General features: G+C 55.5%; 6 protein-coding genes across 6 annotated transcripts; 3 read left to right on the top strand and 3 right to left on the bottom strand.

Moving 5' to 3' along the window:
- Nucleotides 1–419: 419 nt before the first annotated feature.
- CGCA056_v006387 (uncharacterized protein) lies at nt 420–1904 on the top strand (the record flags this gene model as incomplete). Its single annotated transcript, XM_037321638.1, has 1 exon — nt 420–1904. The coding sequence occupies one exon, from the start codon at nt 420–422 to the stop codon at nt 1902–1904; it is 1485 nt and encodes a 494-aa protein (XP_037179214.1).
- A 1555-nt stretch (nt 1905–3459) lies between these two features.
- Nucleotides 3460–4846, bottom strand: CGCA056_v006386 (26S proteasome regulatory subunit 6B-like protein; the record flags this gene model as incomplete). The annotated part of the gene is made up of 3 exons (XM_037321637.1): nt 3460–4429; nt 4495–4593; nt 4650–4846. The coding sequence occupies 3 exons, from the start codon at nt 4844–4846 to the stop codon at nt 3460–3462; spliced, it is 1266 nt and encodes a 421-aa protein (XP_037179213.1).
- An 876-nt stretch (nt 4847–5722) lies between these two features.
- On the top strand, nt 5723–6302 carry CGCA056_v006385 (uncharacterized protein; the record flags this gene model as incomplete). The annotated part of the gene is made up of 3 exons (XM_037321636.1): nt 5723–5912; nt 6021–6088; nt 6144–6302. 3 exons carry the CDS (start codon nt 5723–5725, stop codon nt 6300–6302), a joined length of 417 nt encoding a protein of 138 aa, XP_037179216.1.
- A 4242-nt stretch (nt 6303–10544) lies between these two features.
- Nucleotides 10545–11936, top strand: CGCA056_v006384 (uncharacterized protein; the record flags this gene model as incomplete). The annotated part of the gene is made up of 1 exon (XM_037321635.1): nt 10545–11936. One exon carries the CDS (start codon nt 10545–10547, stop codon nt 11934–11936), a length of 1392 nt encoding a protein of 463 aa, XP_037179215.1.
- Nucleotides 11937–13040: 1104 nt separating this feature from the next.
- On the bottom strand, nt 13041–15433 carry CGCA056_v006383 (putative glycosyl hydrolase; the record flags this gene model as incomplete). The annotated part of the gene is made up of 3 exons (XM_037321634.1): nt 13041–13691; nt 13743–14993; nt 15050–15433. The coding sequence occupies 3 exons, from the start codon at nt 15431–15433 to the stop codon at nt 13041–13043; spliced, it is 2286 nt and encodes a 761-aa protein (XP_037179210.1).
- Nucleotides 15434–16482: 1049 nt separating this feature from the next.
- Nucleotides 16483–18688, bottom strand: PLT2-1 (putative polyol transporter 2; the record flags this gene model as incomplete). Its single annotated transcript, XM_037321633.1, has 4 exons — nt 16483–17780; nt 17836–18165; nt 18228–18506; nt 18562–18688. The coding sequence occupies 4 exons, from the start codon at nt 18686–18688 to the stop codon at nt 16483–16485; spliced, it is 2034 nt and encodes a 677-aa protein (XP_037179209.1).
- Nucleotides 18689–19316: the final 628 nt, after the last annotated feature.

Raw genomic sequence — 19316 nt, 5'->3', positions numbered from 1 at the left:
CCTTACGCAGACGCAACTTTCTTGTGTTTCCCATCTCATCCTCTCGTCCTCCCACATTTTTCTCCTTCACACCCAGACCCCTTTCAGAGTTTCCCATAAGAAAGGGAGACTGCGCCGCCATGGCCTCCTGCCGCCTTCTCGTCGAACCTTGTCTCTTACACATATCACTCTACCCACGGTCGCATGCCACGACTCGCACTCGCCCTCCCAGCATCGTGCTCTTTCCCCGTACCTACTCCGAACTAAATCTTGTATAAGCTGCGCCTACAACCTCATAGCTCCGAGCATCTTCACCATGGCTGCCCTCGTCCTTTGAGCTCCCCCTTCTTGCCCTCTCTCTCTTTCGAGCCGCCAGACTTTTCTGGCTAGCAGCGTCTTTCTCCCTATTTTCATAACACGAGGCCGCTGCATCCCTCACGATGCGTGTCCCGTCGTTCGAGGACACACTCGCTTCACCTCGCGAACACGCTGAAACGATGCATCAACCACAACCGAACTCGTTGTCGCTAATGACCGGCATCCAGCTATGCCTCGCTCACTACTGTGACCAACATGGCCCGACCCCGCTAATGGTCACCGAGGGCCTGCCCGTTCCGTGCACCACATGCTTCGATGACGGCGCCGCCAACTACGCCGATCAGGACCAGATCCGACCCCAGACAAGCGCGCCAACGTCGGCCGCCTCGCTGAACCAGACCGTCGCCATGTCAGATGCTCTGCGCAAGATGCACCTCAATGCCCCCCGCGGCTCGTCATTACCCGCCTCGGAAATCGAGGCCCAGACCCAGCGCGCCGCCTTGCTGCGCGCATCCGCCAACGCCTCCCCGGCCTCGCCTCTGTCGCCCTCCGCCATCGAAACCCCACCCGAAAGCCCCCGCCGGATATCGGAGCAACAGCAGCCGCGACGAGACTCGAGTTTCCGCAGAACCTACGACGACAACGTTACCAAGCGCGCCGGCCCTTGCGAAAACTGCGCGCTCACGCTACCGCAGCGGCAAGGTGGCAAGGACAAGAATGATTTAAAAGCAGAGCGCGGCCCGACACTGCGCACTCGCGCGCCGTACGCCAGAGTCTACGGCCAGGCGTCGCCACCGACTTCACAAGGGTCCTCTGCCAGCGACACCGACAGTGAGGGACGTCCCGAGCGAATGCACCGAAGAGCCACTGGTTCGACAACGACAAGATCCAGCATGTCTTCGGGAAGGCATGCCAGTCACACCCACTACCTCGACTACACCTCCACCCATGAGCCGTTAATACCAACGTCATTCTCGATCGTGCGATCCTCCTGCCTGCGGACACTCTCCCTCGAGACCCTCCCCCGTTCTCCCGCGAACCCGACGCCGAGCGCCTCGCCACAGTCGAGCTCCACGCCCTTCGTAACCACGCAAAGTGCCGGAGCTGCCGCGTCTGGCGGGCCAATCTTCTTTGGTGACCCAGTCAACGGCTACACGACGGCGTACATCTTCCGCATTTCCGACATGCATGCCCGCGGTCACAAGCGCGTCTACGCATTTCTGGCTCTCAGCACGCATAAGGAGCGGCTCGCCATGAAGACGTTCGGCTTCATGGCAACCGCTTTCGCAGGCCTGGCAGAATGGATCCAGAAGCTTGCTGAGGCGGAGGCCGAGAGGATAGCCGAGTCCAGCCCCATTGGAGGTCTTCAGCACCACAACCCGTATCCCATGATGAATATCCACGAGAGGGAGGGACCCGACCGCGGTGGCAGCAGCTTTCTGACTGGAGGTGGCGGCTTCACCAGACGCATGGGCGGCGGGCCCGGCGGTGTTTCCCTCAAAGCGAGAGGCCTGGCAGAGCTTGTTGGCATGCCGGACTTCTTTATCGAGCTGCACGCCAAGTTCGTGAAGATGATGCTGGAGCTTGGCGTTATCCTCAGCTCCTAGTTGCCTCTACAGTGGCAGCAATATACGTTACGAAACCAGACATGGCTCAAGCCATGATCTCAGGGACCCGAGAGACGATCGAAGAAGAGATACCCAGGCAGAGAGATGCCGCCACGTTCACCTGTCCATACACAGGCAAATCCCAGAGAAGGCCTTTGCATCTACGCAACAGGTCGTGGGTACTATTACACGAAAAGCAGTAATGGGTAATGATAATACCTAATCACTCTGCCCACTGCTCGGAACGGACAGGAGGAGTCGGGGGAGGAGGAGAGACAGAGACTTTGCACGGGGAAGAAGGATATACCCAACCACACAACCAACCACCTTTGGCGATGAGGAATTGCGGCATCTCAGCGTTGACGCATCCCATCCCCGTATTGCATCACGGCTTTTGCATCAGCGACGGTTTAGCATCTGTGGAGTCTGTTTTACATGTTGAAGCTTCTTGAAGCGTTTTGCGACGAGTCAAAGCAGGCAGGGAAGGGTTCCATTTTTGATAGATTACGGGCGGCGGCGGCAGGTTTTTATTGACGACAGGGATCCACGTTACGATTCACGGCTTCCTTTCTTGCTTGTTTTTTTTCTTTCATGGCAGCGTTGTCTTTATTTGTTGTTAGACAAAAGACACAGAGAGACAAGATACACAAACACGGCCTTTGAGCCACGGTACGGAAAACAAAAAGGAGAGGAAAAAATCAAAATCAGGGGAAACGGCGGAAACGACAACCGGATGATGGCAGGGAAAAGAAAAAAAGTAGCTTCTTTCTTCTTCTTCTTTTAGACACTGGGATCGGATCCTGAAAATGAAAAAAACGTTTTCGTGCTGAGCAAACAATACTTGGAGATTACATTACATGATTGTGCCCTTGGAACTTTTTGGCAACATTTTGTCACTAATGCACATGTGAAGAACACTTTGAGACCGATCCAACGGCATGGTAACGGAATTCGGAGGGTGGAATTTCGTCGAGCGCCCTCCTGTTTGATCACCCCCCAAAAACTTGACAACTGATGAAAGAGAGAAGAATCGGGGGAACTTGGACCTTGAACCATCGGAAGAAACCGAGTTTCAGGCCTTTACCCAGGGTCGAACTCGGCTTGTTCCGGACTCGGCCGGGACGTCGACGCCAGGTTTTGAGAAGCGGTTGATTCTCGGCTTGTGAACCCAATTCTCGACACTTTTGGACGTCAAGGATTGATGGTGCTACTTTCTCGGTCGGAAATTCCTGGTCATGGGATTGTATTGCATCTTCAAATGCGGATTTACTTGAGAGGGCTCGACCAGGATATGAATGGCATGTCACGTATGTAATCACTCGGCAACACCGTCGCGTGGCTAGCAGGTACCAACGAAGCTTGTTTATCAAGAATATTGTACAACGCGACGCCGGGCTTCGCTCCCCCGAAGCCGTTGATAATAAGGAAGTCTATCCCTGCCCGCTGCCTTCCGGCCATGTCCGTCCCATTACATCGCCAACCTTGCAGCGAGTATTTCGACCCCTCCCTCCTCCGCCTTCGACTTGTCCGTGCCCTTCCGTTCGTAGCTCGTCGTTTATTTGTAGAAATCGAACTTGTTCTCGTCGCTCGTGCCCTTGACCTGGCTTGAGTAGGCATCCTCCAAGTCGCTCTGGATGATGTTGTAACGGTTCTTCCTCACGGCGCGGAGACCGGCCTCCTGCATGATGGCGGCGATAACGGCACCGCTCAGAGGGTCGTTGCGCACGATCAAGGAGTCGAGGTCGACCTCGGGGGCCAGAGACATCTTGCTGGCAATGGTGGAGAAGATGAGTCGGCGCTCGCGGCGATCACGGAGACTGGGGAATTCGATCTTTCTGTCGAGGCGACCGGGACGCAGCAGGGCGGGGTCGAGGGTGTCGGCACGGTTGGTGGCCATGATGACCTTGACGTTGGCGGTCTGGTCGAAACCGTCCATCTGGTTGAGCAATTCGAGGAGAATACGCTGGACCTCACGATCGGCACCGGTCTGCGCGTCGAAACGCTTCGTCGCAATGGCGTCGATCTCGTCGATGAAGATGATGGCCGGGGCGTTCTCGCGAGCCATGCGGAAGACGTCACGAACCATACGAGGACCCTCACCAAGGTACTTCTGCACGAATTCTGAACCGACGACACGGATGAAGTTGGCAGTTGTGGAGTTGGCGACGGCCTTGACCAACATGGTCTTTCCGGTTCCGGGAGGACCGTACAGCAGGACACCACGAGGGGGGTCGATACCGATCTGCTTGTACAGGTCGAAGTGCGTCAGAGGCAGCTCAACCGCCTCGCGAATCTCCTGCTTCTGCATATCCAGGCCACCAACATCGGCATATGTCACGTCAGGCTTCTCGTCCGCGCCCAGCATGGCAATGGAGGAGTCGGCTTCGGGAGGGAGGATATCGACGAGGGCATTGGAGTGGCGGTGGAGGGCGACGGAGGAGGAGGGCTTGAGCTTCTCGCGGTCGAGGGTAGAGAGGATGCGGACGACGTAGTTCGAACCGGTCGATGATTGGACGATTCCGGTGCTGTTGGCGGTCGTTAGGTGTCTGCAGCTTCGACGGCGCTGAGTTGTGCCGCGGGGTCAACTTACTTCTGGTCGATAGCCTCCATAAACTGCCCAATGACGAGGGGCACACTTTGGATACGCTTGATCTCCTCCTGAGCTCGGACGAGCTCACGCTTCAGACTCCTGTGGCGGCGTGTCAGCAAACCGGCGAGCTGTGGTGACGAAGCGGCAATTCGAACCTTTGCTCATCCTTGATGTATTCCTCCTGGAGCTGGATGTACTCCAGTTGCCTCTGCAGCTTCTTGAGTGTGGCATAGTCGTCGCCTCCTTCCGAAGAGATGCCCTCGAAGTTCTCAATACTAGGGATTGTTGAGGGCGCCGTCTTCTTCTGAGAAACGAAGTGGTTGGCCGGGTTTTCCACCAAAACGTCACCCATTTTGTCGGGGAGGAGGGGTTTCACGAGCGTTGGTTTGAGAAGGAGCAGACTCGAATGCCTTGACGGAGCGTGTCGAAAGTGAGGTCTTGAGGATGGCGAGGTGCTGCTGGTGATGGGAGAGTTGTTGTTCACAGAGCTTGGGTGTGGTGCTGCTTGCTTGCTCTAGGTAGCTTGGCTTGTAGGCGTCAATGGATACGCATGCAGCCAGCAGCCTTTCAGCCCGGCTTAGTCAGGAATCTCGTCGAAGCTTGGTCTCTGACACGTGACCTCAAAGTCCCACCAGCAGGTGATTGGTCGAGAGGACGGCATGGAGCAGGGCGAAGTGCCTGCACGTTACCCAGCTTGTAGGCAGCGACGGCCTCCGATTGGTGCGAGTGGGGGCCGCCTTCCCCCCATGTACAGTGGGGAGCGACTGCCAGCATCCCTGCCATGATGATGTGAGGGTCTCTCCCGCTATCCACTGTTAGCAGGTCCCCGCGGCAGCTCATACCCCGTCTTAGCAGTCCCTCCAGTGCCGGCACCTATCTCTTATCAGACCCCAAGGTCAACTGTATGGGATGATGTGGGCGTGATTCACCGGATGCCTCGTTAGGCCTGCCTCGTCCCAGCAGTCAACCTAGCACTGTACACTGTATCAGTCACTCTACGCAGTCACAGGCACACTTCTCTTCGGTCTTGTACCTTTAATTCTCCTTGCCTTCTTCAACTTCTCGACTCCCCAGCCGAAACAAGCTGGTTTTCCTCCACCAACGAGCCGTCCGGTGTGCTTCTTTTCGTCTCTCTATCGTTTAGACCGCTTCCAATCATTCTTGGGGTTTATCGTCTCACGTTGGCGTCCTCTACTCTCCCCCTCCAATACCTCAACGCCCGACCACCATGTCGTCGTCGATTGCGATCCCGATGACCCCGTCGTCGGCCATCTACGGTCACCACCACCACCAGTCCTCCCAAGGCCGGGGTGCAACCAGCTCTTCCTCTTCAACCTACTCCAGCTCCCCGCGGACGTCTTCCCCGCCTTCCGCTTCCGCGCAGAAGTCGATCCACCAGCGTCGGCCCAGCCTGCTCAGTATGTCATCCCACCACGAGTTGGGCTCCGAGGCCCGGGCCATGCCGGCTTGCTCTGCTCCGGGCGGCTGGACTACACCCGTGAACCTTTACTGACTTCGAGAACCAGGCACGGCGTTGTCGAAGCAAGAAAGCACCGTCATCAATATTGGCGAGCCCAACGGCACTCCCCGCCTGGTAACACCACTCCGCCCTTTGGGACATGTGGGCACCGACTAACATGACTCCGCAGATCTCCTACCTCTCCTCCAGCCAAGGCTTCGCATGGAACCCGGAAATCTTCCTGCCTTCCTACGTCGACTGCGACTACGTCCCCCTCGAAAACCGACGGGAGCCGGTACACGAGATTGTTCTGAGCGACGAGGAGATCAACAACATGTTCCCCCAATAACGGTGCTCCTGCGGGGTCCACCATGACGAGACCACACGAACAACAACGTCCAGAGTGTTTTTAGACCGATGAATTCTCACAAGAAACCCCTTTTGTTTCTATACTACGGCGTCCGGATACGACCTAACACCCTTTCGACAATTATTTACGCACTTTGGCAGCGGATAAGGCCATGTCGGGGCTTGGGGACGAACACAAGGACATGAGCCTGGGTGGGAGTAACAGCACATCTCGCATTTCTTACCCGTCGGTCTGAAGGGACGAGGGGCACGCATCTTTTCCCCCCTTTCCTTTCTTCCTTTCCAATGCTACCTGGGCTAAGGGGGGTCATCGGAGGAGTTGGGAATACTGCGGCGAGACGGGTTTCATTGAGAGCAATCTTTCTTATTTGTTTGTTGCCGCCTTTATCTTGGACTCTTTTTCTCGATTGGATTGCGGCGTTCGTTTCGTTCGGTTTTCACAGCACATACCCTCTTCTCTCATTCGGTCGTGTACCCTTTTTTCCTCGTTTGCTTACTGCGGTTTCCTCGGGCCTGTTTTACTTGATTCCCACCAACTTTACATAGTCACAATAGAGTCACCAGGACACTATTCATGGCATTAGGTTCCGTCACCACTGTGCCCCACAATCCGGGACTTGTGCTCCTGCGATGAGATAGGACGCAGACCGGGCCATCAAGCATGATCCCTTCCTCCCGGATTACGAGAGTTCGGGAGGCAAAGGTGGCACGAATCGGCTGCACAAGGGGTCCCACGGGTTCCGTCGGAGGTCAGTCGCTGCCGATCCCCTCCGAGTTGTACATACAAAGTACGCAGCCTGACTTGCCGGGTGTGTTGGTGTGACGCTTTCGCACCCTTCCCTTTCCGCATGCACAAACGTGCCCTTTGCAGCACAGTAGGAAACCCCCCCCCCCCAAAAAAAAAAGTGCATCCAGGTCGAGTCGAGATCAACTGCCAAAAAAAAAAAAAAAAAAAAAGCTGTGATGAAACGGGCATCCCTTCGAACGGGCTGACTCGACCGGTCCCCTCTGGCGGCCCTGTTACTGCACTAGCACAGTCCGTACGGTAGATGGAACGCCATGTCCGTCCCAGATGGCGTCGAGCTGAGAAAGAGGGTCCACCTTCAGTTTGTCCCAGTCCACGTCCCAGACCACACACTGCACTAGGTACCCCTCCGACCCTCCGACCCGTCGAGCCGAAAATGGTACCTTCTTACCGCTGGGTGCAGCATGCAGCACAGCGCCGTAGTTAGCGCCCCCAACCACCCGCTCAACACCGCTGCGGACCCCAGCTTTTCTTTGCACACACCAAGGCTCTCGACGACGACAGTTCGTTCCGCACACCGAGAGCCCGCATTGTGTGTCTTGGAGATAGCCGCTGTATGTACGGTCCTTCGTCCGCCCCGCGCCTACCTCACGGCCGCCGGGACGGACTGCACCTTGTGGAGCTGGGCCTGATCCCCCCGCTTGTGTGATTCGACGCTGTGGTCTCACCCCATGCAGGTCCGTCCTGGTTCTTGGATGTCATAGCGCCGAGAGGCATCATCCCTGGCGGATCTGGCGACGACGACGACAACGGCGACGACAGGTGAATTGAACCGTGGTTGTCAGTTGCCGGCCGGGAAATTGGGGGTTTGACGCCAGTGTTCGGGTAATGGGGCCAACAACAACAGCAACAACAATACAACACTCCTTGATTATGCAAATGTTGGGCTGTTCAGCGCGATGTGTTGTCATGTTTACTTTCGCCCATTTGTTGCTCTTCAACTGTCATCAGCCCCCATTATGCATCGTATCCCAGCTTTGGTCGTTCTTCACTCCTCTTGTTGATCACCAAAACAACCCCTGCGTTCATAGCCTTGAAGGCCACTGGGCAGCTGCACCTCCGACCCATCAATCAATCCAACTTGGTTTGGAGCATTTACAATGGGATCTGGTTTGTTATTCTCTCTGCACATAATGGGTTCCGCATGTTACCTTGGCAAGGGTGGGGTAAAGAGACTACCCTACCTACCCTATTCTCCCTGTGTGAGCGACAACTTCTCATGTAGATTTATGCTCATTCTACCTTACCCTCGTCGCCGTCTTCGTCGTTATTATGATCGTGTCTGACGCAGATCCCGCTTCCTCTTTTTCCAGCACCACCTCCGTCTCGTCCTCCGCCGCGTGCTCTGTCGGTAAAGAGCTGATGCTGGTTCCGCGCCGAGCCGGTACGCCCTCATGGCATGGGATCGTACCCATCGCAACGCTCTTTGCGGCATTGCATCTCCTACGATGGCGGACCCAATTGATATTCGGTCGCCGATGCAAGTGGAAGTTACAATTTTACGACAACACGAGAGGACTTTGCCGCCAACTCTACGGCACCTTCCTAAACCCATCCCCTCTGCCCTCTCTTGTCTTGTCTCCTCCTCTCGTTTGTACTTGATATGTTCTACCGGGGGCATACCTAAAACAATGATGTGGCGATGTTCTCCGTGGCATCACATTTCACTTTTACGAAGGGTGAAAAGGCAATCTGGACAATGTCTGATTCTCGATAAACGAAACAACACCATTTTTCATGATTACTGAAACAGACTGTACCACCCGCACCACCACCTCGATACCACTCGTCTTCAGCCCTCACTCCTAACTCTGCTCATCTTTGTCGCCGCCTCTAGTATCCCTCACCCCCTCTCTCTCTTATCTTTGTTGTGGTTCCTGCCCCGCGTACCCTTATCCCGTGCCTGCAACGAAATCCAAAGGAGTTTCCTTCCTGACGAGGTGGCGCAATCCTGCCCGTGCGAGGGGCACTTTATCAAAGTCCTTTTCCTGAGCTGACATCTTGCGATGGGGATTAGTTGAACTAAAGGTGGCCCTGAATAAGGCAGGACAAGCTAAGCTGTTGCTCCGTGCTGCACGTTGTCTTGTGCAGCTACGATTGCCTAGCCCGGCAATTTTCCACTCACGTCTTCGTACAAGTAATTCTCTTGTCATGTTCTAGGCACTTTGATATGGGTTCTCTGTCTTCACTACATGATACGGATGTATACGGGAGGTCTGCTCCTGATGCCGTTGAAAGGTGGATACCTCATCCGCCTGTCGTATTTCCATTGTCTGTTTGATGGTCTAAAGACAGGGGAGCAGTGTTTGCTACGTCGAGGGGCATAGTGCGCTTAAGCAGGAGCATGCTGGGAAAGTGAATCGAGTTCAACATCGTAAGCTGCAATGTCTACAGCACGTCTGCTTGCTTTTTGCTGTGTCTGGTATGCCCCAGCATGTTCCGATATTGTTACCACGTCCCACAGTAACGCAAGGCACTTTTCGGCCTCATCAAAACTTTAGATGATGGACCAGAGAGTCCTACGTCTATTGCTTGTTCAGAGCGATGTGTCTTCTATCTAAATAATGCCTGGTTGAATCAATTTTACTCAATTAGATGCCCTATTTTCCTATACTAGAGCGACTACTTTTCCTATACGCTCTCTACTATTGTTACTAGTTACTATTATTAATAATATTATTGTTACTTTATCGTCGTTGTCGTCGTCCATCGCTATCATCCCTCCTCGTCGTCCCTCGTCGTCGTCGTCCCTCGTCGCCGTCGTCATCTCTCATCCTCGTCGTCGTTCCTCCTCCATGTCCTCATAAAAGTCACCAAGTGCAAAGGAAATGAAGCCGCCTAGACACAGGAAAAGTAGGCGGTTTCTATTGAGATAGCTAGCAGTCTTGTCTGCCTTCCTGCAGGCAGTCAGCATAAAGTGAATGGCCTGTGGTTGGCTTTGGCAAGTCGAAACGCGAGTGAAAAACAGTGGCCATGGCGCATTGGGTAGGTATTGACTTTGCGGTGTTCGTCGACTGGCAAGCTATTAGATGGCTGCCAATCCAATCCGATCAACCTACTTACCCCATGGATCTATCCTGGCAAGCACCTTTATGTGTAACCTACCTACCCACCTTACGCCAGGTTGCACGAAGAGTCTGGATGTGTGTGGCCATGTCCTCGCGCCTGCCACCTCGCTTCCACCACCACATCAAATGGGCAGCTTCCCAAGGTCTTGCCGGTCTTTTCTATCCCTTTCCACAGACCACCCTGATAAACATCTCTTCTCAGTCTTAATGATACCATTGCGCTCCTCGGCTTCCTGAGGCTCGGGTGTACTTTGACCTTCAAACCACACCCATCGCCTCTCCTGCCTCCACTCTCACGTTCATCTCATCACACTTCCGCGGAACCAACCATCGCACCTCATCGCTCACCATGTTTACTTCAACCTGGTCCAAGCCTGATAAGGTATACTGGGAGGGTAAATCAATGACCCTGTATCCGTACGAGCCCACCCGCCCGCATGGTTCGGGAGAGTACCATCGGAACCCTCTTCCTCGGGACCTTCCATATGGTCATATTCGTGACTTCAACACCAAGGGCGACTTCACAAAGACCCAGGTCGAGATCGAGATCCAGGAAATCATCCGTCGAGGTGTCAATCGAACATCCCAAATCTTCCGCTGCTCGGTCATCAAGGCTCCAGAGGAAGAACGGCCCGCTGCCCTCCAGAAGCCACTTCCACCCTCGAGAGACGAGAACGGAGAGGTTCTGCCCGGGCAACTTGCAGCCGAGGTTTTCGACTATGACTACTATGAAAGCGACTTTGGAGGCCCCTGGGGCAACGATGAGGAGGCTGACGGAAACCACTGTCGCGAGCACGCTGTCTATGCTTACTATCGTCGGAACAGCAAAACCGGGTATCCACACATCATGCCGCAGTTCTATGGCAGCTGGGTCATCAAGATTCATAGCGGGAGCGATGAAAACAACCAGCCGAAGTTCAGATACGTCGGTCTCATTCTCATCGAATACATCCACGGCTATTCTGTTGAGAATCTGTGTCTGCGTGACCGCGACGGCGACTATTGCAGCGCTCTCTACCCCGGTACCCTGCCTGTGGGCTTTCCTAACCACGACGGCTCCTGGTTAAACGTTACGTTCGACGTGGAGAAGCGACAGTATGTCGTGAAGGAGATGCTTCACGGCGTTGTGGTCGGCATGCACTTAGGTGTGCAGCATACTGAATGCGAGCCGTGGAACCTCTTCGTTACTATGCGAAACGGCCTTGTTACCTTGGAGGAGCCTCGAGTTGTCCTTCTCGACCATAGCTACACCGAAGTCTGGTCTCTGACCAAGTACGCCGAAGCCGAAGGCGACACTCACTGTCTCCAGAAGCTTCCTTATCCTCCTCACCCTATCGAGAGGTGCAGCATCGAAGCTCTGGACACACTCGAAGGCTGGTGGCCTCCAACTCAGCGCCAGCATCCGGGTTTCAACGAGGAGAAGTTCGACGAGTGGCTGTGCAAAGAGAATGTTTTTGGGCCTCACGTTGAAGCGAAGAGCGTCTTGGAGCCCTTGTTCAGGCAGGGGAAGCCGTGGAAACGCGACTACAAGCAATACTCTACCTTCGCGACCTTGGACCTTATCGAGAAGATAGAGAAGGATGTGCAGACCGGCGCTGCTTCCAACATCATTCGATTTGTGCGCGAAAACGGAGATGTAAGTTCGGACGGTCGTCAGGAGGAGAGAGAGAAGGCCATCGCGGAGGGCATTCACAAACTGTGGCTCCGAAGGAAAGTCCGCGAGCGTCGGGAAACCAAATAGCGCAAGCGTCAGGAAGCCAAAGCCCGCAAGCGTCAGGTATCGACCTTTATCATTCGCGCCGATTCCTCCCACCACAACCCGTCCCGTGCCAGCACCACTCGTTGTGCTACGCCGGCCGGCATTGAGAATCGTCCCCCCCCCGACTCGTGTGTATAGCAGACACATGGATCGGGAACCCCTCGACCATCTCTCTCGACTTGAGGAGCAACAAGTTGAACGTCCCATACCTGCCGTGGACTGTCCAGGTTCAGGAGGATCTCCAGCAACCCGGCGTCAGCATCGACCCTTGTCTATGGATGCCAGTATTTCTCCTTCAGACCCGACTAGCCGCCCGACCTCTTCAGGCTCCCCTCAGGCCCAGCTGGCTTCGATTACGAAACGCCCGGACCCCTCAGGCTCGTCTCTGGCTCCGGTGACGAACCGCCCGACCTCCTCACGCGCTCCTCAGTCCCCCTTGTATTCAGAGATGCACCTCCTACGTGGACCGGCCCCCGCCAGCCCGTCCCTGCCCCTTAGGCAGAGATTCGCTTCTCCAAGCCAGATGAGTACCGTGTCCTCATCCGCACAGCCCGCGGGCCAGGAAAACTCGCCCAAGTTACCACCATCTGACGATGAGACAAGTTCCGAGGATGAACTTCCGCCTCCCTGGGCGAGAAGACGTTGAACGCCGAGGCAAACTAGCGAGGCACGCGCATACATCGTTTTGGTCGGTATGGATGTTGGATCTATTGTGGTCGTGGTTTTGATTACTAACAGTTCATTTAGACCACGTCTATTCCCCTGCCGTCTCATAGCCGGGGAGGTTTCAGAGGAAGATACTGTTTGGCACATGGATTTGGACAGGTACAAACAAAAGGAGAGATCAGAGACGGAAGATGTTAGTAATGGATGACACATACACACACAGATTGTTTTCAGTGGTCACGGAAGTTGGATTAGATGTAGGCATTGTTGAGTAGTTAGCCCCTCGAGGACCCAGCTCGGCACACGTCGGTGTTGTGGGTGCGCCGTCTGATAAGTCATAATGCAACAGAAAAACAAAAAGCCGCAGTCCCCCTCTTTCCCATTAAAACATGCCTGCTAACCCCCAGTCTTGAATCTCGTTTACATCACGCTGCAGTTGGCGTAGTTCTTCTGGCACTGCTCGAGGTAGCCCATATCCTCCTCGGACCCCTCCGCGACGTTGTGCTGTCTCACCAGACCGCTGACTTTGAGCGTCTGCTCGCCGTCGCCGTGCCACCATTTCAGCTTCTGCACGAGCGGGCCCTCGTCGTCGTCCATGCTGATGGCCCACTTGCCGGACGACACCTCGACTTGGCAGTTGTCTTGCGGGAAGTGGAACTCGGGGAGGAAGACGACCGTCGGGGCGGGGTCTGAGGGTGGCGCGGCGGCCTTGAGTTTGAGGTTGAAGGTGCAGCTGCGCAGGTCGAAGCCGTACTGCAGCACGTCGCCTGAGACCACGACGGGGCTGGGGCGGACGAAGGCTTCGGCGGCGCGGAGGCCTGGCGCGTTGGTGATGGTAGGGTCTTTGGTTGGCTCTGTCGAGATGGACGGGTTTGTGATTGTCCTCTGGAGGTTATCGGGAGTGACCTTTGTCTCGTCTGGCACGTCTCTGCTGATGGAGGTACGGGGGTTGTCTGCCGACTGTCTGGGGTCCGGGCTTCGGGGGAGGGGCGACATGGGCAGCGTCTTGTCGTCTAATGAGAATACTGACAGGTCTTCACCGTTCCATAAATCGCCGTGTTGATGTGTGTTCTGGGATGAGAGTTAGTTGAGCCGTCAGGGTCAAAAAGGTGAACTGCGTACCTTTGCAACGTAGACCCACAAACAGTGGCCCTCCATGCCCGACCCTTCGGCTCCAAAGTAGTTCGCGTCCAAAGCTAGTGATTGATCCGTATAATCTCCCGTCTTGTATGCCTTTTTGTCACCCATATCGTAAGGAATGCCGAACTCAGTCATAACACAAGGATGCTTGCCCATGCGGTCAATTCCCTCCTGGCGCAGCGATGCTAGCTGGTCCTTGAAGCAGTTGCGAATAGCAGTCTCTCCGACCTTGACCGATAGCGCCTCGTGCCAGTACCTCCCGCGTAGCACGCCCACGACGTCAACGTTCCAAACTCTGTTCCATCGCTTCGTCATCAGGGTAATACCGTCGTACCAATGTGGCGCGAAGCCCATCAACGGGTCGTCGTCCTCGGTGCCCTTGATCTGTGGCGGCAACTCCAGTGTAGGATACTGCATTAGCATGATGCAGTTCTTGTGAATAGGGCGGATAGCGTCTCTGTAGAGACGATAAGAGTGCATGAAATAGGTGTTAGTAAACTCCGGGTGGTCGATCGTCTTTCCGGTGTTCGGGTTTTTCGCAAAGTAATCCTTCTTGAGTAGTGTGTCCGTCTTGGGGTCCCAGATACCATGCTGGGCCCAGATGCACTCTCCCAACTTCCACCCCTCGTCACGCTTCCATCCGTACCTCGAGTCGTCGTAGTCCGCGGGTAGCCACGCAATCTCGCCGTGGGGGTCGATCAGCGAGCGGCCGACCTTGTACGGGCCCATGCCACCCATGTCCCAAGTTTCCACTTCGCAGGCACGACCAGAGCCCGTCAAAATAGTCTGCCAAATGGTCGGACACGAGCCCTTTTTCAGTTTCTGTGCGCTGGGAATGACGCTGACGTCGGCGTAGCCCACCAGGCCACACCCAGGTTCGTTCATGCTCTCCCAACCCACGACCACCTCGTTCTCGAGATCGCCGGCCTCGTGTATACGCTTGGCGAGGTGCGCACAGGCAGCGACAAAGTGGCCCTGCAAGAAGTCTTGAATGTTGATACCGTTGATAATGCACTTGGGTGCAAAGTCCCTGCCGCCAAAGTACATGGTGAAAATAGTGGCGGCGGCCAGGCGCCAGTAGTTCGTCGACCAGATCATCTTGGGGAACTCGTCTGGCTTCGGGTAGGTGTTATGTACGATGGCCGCTTCGGTCGCTGCGAAACTTTGGGGGTTGAGGCCGCAAGCGTAGATCGTCCACATGGGCGCGCCGGAGCCTCCACAGAACCTGGACCACTTCAAGATGTCAGTATGCGGCGGGAGCGGGTAGCCGGGGAGCAGAGGAGACATACCACGTCCTGGTGGGGATCCATAAAGACATAGAAACCGTACTCTTTGGCTATCCTCAGAATCTCAATCGTGTGCTGGATCCATTCCTCGTCGTAGCGTCCGGGGCCGGCGGCCTCGATGGCCTCCCATGTGAAGACATAACGGATGGTGTTGTAGCCGTATCGCTTTATCCTGGAGAAGTGCTCGTGCGCCTCCTCCTTGGGGAAGGGCCTGTTGTGGAACTTGACGTTGTCGCCGTCGAAGAAGTCCTCGCCGATGTGCGAGGGCTGGTCTGGCTCGCTGGGCAGCTTGGCGTCGGCGGCGACGTTGAGACCCCGGAGGACGACCTGTCTGCCGTAGCCGTCCCGGAACTGACCGTCCTCGATGGTCAATCGCAACGAAGACATGACGACGGGCTTTCTTCGAAATGGTTTCGTTGGGCAGTGTGATAATCGGCTCTTGACAGCGCCCGGGTAATGCGGTGTCGAGAGCTTGTGCGGTCTGCTGCTTGGCAGAAAAAGAGGTCCAGATAGGAGAGCACGAGGGACGATAGGTGCGAGGTCGAGTCCAGAGCCGCGGCGGACGGGATGCTAAAGGTCCGAGATTGAAATTGGGACGGTTCGATGACGTCCTGATGGGGGGGCCGTGATTAGTGGACCGCGACAGGGTGCCTTATCACGCCAGTGCGACGCTTTAGCGACCGCCAAGCGCTAATTTGGACGGGAAGGGTCTTCTGACGACGTTGGCACCCAGTGCTCTTGACCAAGAAAGTAACCGTTAATCGATGAGTAACGGAACAAGATAAAATATTTCAGTCATGAAAACTTGGAGTTTGGGACAGTAATACAGTTTTTATAAACACGAATTCTAGAAATCATTAACAAAGCAACCGCGGCCAGCCACGACACCTGCTCCAACACCTCATCAACTGTCTGAAGAAGGCCAGCGTGACTTGCACCGGCCACACTCGCTCGTTTTCGTGTTCCAGAACCGACCCTGGAGCCAATTAGCGTCGGCACCCAAGGCTTTCAGCGGGTATGGCGGGGCCCGTAGCGTCGAATCCCGCTTGAACTCCGGGTCGACGCCGCCAAAATCGCGGAGACAGCGGCCGTTCGCCCCGGGGCTAGGAGCACGTCGCCGTCGAGCTTGGACTTCGCAATGGACGTGGAGCGGTGAGTCGGTGACGAGACACCACGCCACCGAAACCTGGTGGAGTGAACCACAAGTTTACCTAGAAGATTACCCGCTGAGTCGCTTTCCTCAATGCGCCGCTTAATCCTCGGGGGGGCGTTGCTCAGTGAAACAGCATCGTCGTAAGCTTAATCGCAATTGCAGTGCGGACGAACTCTGGGTCCGGAGGATAAACTCAAATCGCCGCATAATCACCGGCCATTCCGGACATTAGACGGTTACAGTGAATAATTGTTTACATTCAGTCAAACTATCTGCTCCCATCTCAAGCATGAATACTGCTTCTGTCGCTATCACTGCTATACCTCTGCCCAACCCCGAACGTCCCTCCCCCAGGACTCGGCTCAGGAGAGCCCCATATCAGATCGGTGTACAAGCTCGGCTTGATGTCATGCCTCCTGAGGAAGTAATGCTTGATGAACCACGGCAGGTACTCGGCGACCTGGTGCCGCATGAATTTGTGCTTCGATACCGCAAACACCAAGTCCAAGTCCTCAAGGCTTCGTCGCTTGGTCTCCTCCAACAGCAGAAACACCAGAACCAACGCAACTATATTGAGCCCCGCAAACAGGTAAAGCGCACCGTCATCGTCCAGCCCTGAGTTGATGCTCGGGAAGAAGATGGACAAGAGGCCCGCAAAGCCGAGGTTGACCGCGATGGCGAACGCAGCGCCGGCTTCGCGGTGTGAGAGGGGGAAACTTTCCGACGCGTAGGTGAACGGGATCGGGCCGAGGCCAGGCGAGTAAGCCGCCGCGAAGAGGAGGAGGAAGAGAGCCACGACGCCGATCTGAGCAGTGTCGTCCTTGATGTTGAACGCCACGCCCGCGAGGAGCATGAATAGTGCCATTATTGGCAGCGTGAGCAAGAGCCACTTTCTGCGTCCGAGAGTGTCGATCGTCCGGATGGCGGGGAGCCCAAAGACGAAGTTCACGGCCCCGTACCCGAGACTGAAGTACATGGCAGCCCGGTCGTCCTGACCGGCGCGGCTGAACAGCGTGCCGCTGTAGAAGGCCAATACGTTGATACCGCACAGCTGCTGGGCTAGCGAGACCGTCGAGCTGCTGATCAGCGCGTTCCGCAGGCGTCTCTCGAGGAAAAGCTGCTTGTACTGGCGTAAGAAGCCAGCCATGGTCGTGATAAAACCAGGGATCATGCCCGGCTCGGCGGTCTTGCTCGACATTTCCTCTTGCTCGATTGACTTGTGCACGAGGTAAATGTCTCGGAGGGCCTGCAACTCCGTATTCCTTAACTTCCTGAGAATCTGGTATGCCCGTTGCGGGTTGTAGCGGGGACTCGACACGCGCATCAGGTAACGCGGGCTCTCGTCACAGAAGAAAATGACCAGGAGAAGGAGTGCGAGTGCAGGTACGAGAGGGGCGGCGACCATGAGTTGAAACGTGAGCCTCTTGTTATCGGATACATCGAATATCAGGTTGAATGCGAGCCCGATCATGCTGCCTGCTGCCACCCACAGCTGCCAGGCGAGGATGGACGTACCTCGCCAGAAACCGACGGCAGTTTCACTGGCGAGGATCGGGGTACTGACTGCCTTCAGTCCCATGCCTTGAAAAACCATTAGCCCCAGTGCAGGTGTCTCGGAAGCAAACGGGGAACTTACCAATACCGTTGACGAGACGGATAGCAAACAGCTCCTGCCAGGTATGAGCAAATGCAGAACCCAGTGAGCTCGCAAATATCAAAATAGCGGCGACAATCATTCCACCTTTACGACCCAGATAGTGATTTACGGGCAGTGCCAACGGACAGCCGAGTACTGCGGCGAATAGGAATGGTGACGAGTTGGCAGCCCCTAGCTTCCAATCATCTGGCCGGACGTCGAATCTGTTTCCGCTCACAATCTCATCGTTCGACTCCAGAGGTTGTGTCATGTTCAGACCGAACTCGTTGGCGTATAGAGATGCGCCGTTTAGAGATGCTTGAACATGGCCTGCGATACAATAAGCCTACACTCCGGTTCATGATCGCGGGATTGCCAAAAAGCAGTCTTACCTTGGAGAAATGCCGCAAGAGAGACGGTGATGATGATAGTCCACATGCCCCTCTCGCTGAACGGGACATCACGCTCTCGCCTCAGCGCACGTTTCTCCTCCACCGTCAACTGGACCGGCAGATCTTTGCCTGCGCCCGGGAAGGTGTTTCGCGCGACTTCATCGTACAACTTGATATCCTTGGCCACGCGAGCAGCCCGAAGCAAGGCAGTCGTGTCGACCGTCAGCCGTTCAGCGAACGACTTTACGTCTGCTTCAAGCTGTTCATCCGTGTAGTGGGCTTTTCCCTCACAGTCAGCACGCAATTACGGCCAAGAGACAGCATCCAAACTGACCAAGTGGGTTCTCAATCACTGCACGATCGTTAATCTGTCGTCGCCTCGCCTGGGCTTGCGCCGTCGGCCGTTCACGGCCCGAGTACGACTCGGCGTGCCCCAGCGTGTCCATCGATGTCAATTCCATCTTGATGATCAGGCTACTTCCCTGCTCGCGTGCGGCGAATCTCCTTCAGAGAGGAACCATGTGGGAAAGAAGACCTCAAACGTAGGGCTGAAGTGTCCCAGAAGGCCAAACACCAATCCCTGATCATAATTGAAGGGCGAACCGGGACGTTCAATCATTTTAAGGCCCTCCCGCCCATCGTGCCATACAAGGCTTCGCAAAATGGCACGAACCATAGTCCTAGAATCCAAGACCCCCAGCACATCCCGCCGCCCCGCGGGAGCGAGGGAAAAGTCCAATGGGAACGCAAAGTACACTTCCGCGTCTAGGAAAGTGAAAATGAGACCCTGGCTTGGCCAACGTTTTCCTCTTCCCCCGTGTGTGGGCGGGCTGTGCAGCAGCAGAAAGAACCGCGCTTCCAATGTGTCGCGCGCACCATGCATGAGGCCGTCACCCAAGAGAATCCTTCCGGGCTCGGCCAACGACAAGACAAGTACCGATGAACTCGCATACTCCTCATGCGGAGTAGTGAGCACCGTAAGGGAGGAAGAAGCGGGGAGAGAGGTTGGAGTCCTGGTTGCCTAAAAAAAAGTCCTGGCAATTCCTATGTAGGGCTGGCTGGGCCGCCATAGGTGGCGAAGCCGATCCT

Source organism: Colletotrichum aenigma, assembly GCF_013390185.1.
Source record: "Colletotrichum aenigma strain Cg56 chromosome Unknown KSG_Cg56_contig04, whole genome shotgun sequence".
In the NCBI taxonomy this organism is placed as follows: Eukaryota; Fungi; Ascomycota; class Sordariomycetes; order Glomerellales; family Glomerellaceae; genus Colletotrichum; species Colletotrichum aenigma.
Note: the sequence above shows the minus strand (reverse complement) of the source record. Positions and strands in the feature narration are given on the sequence as shown.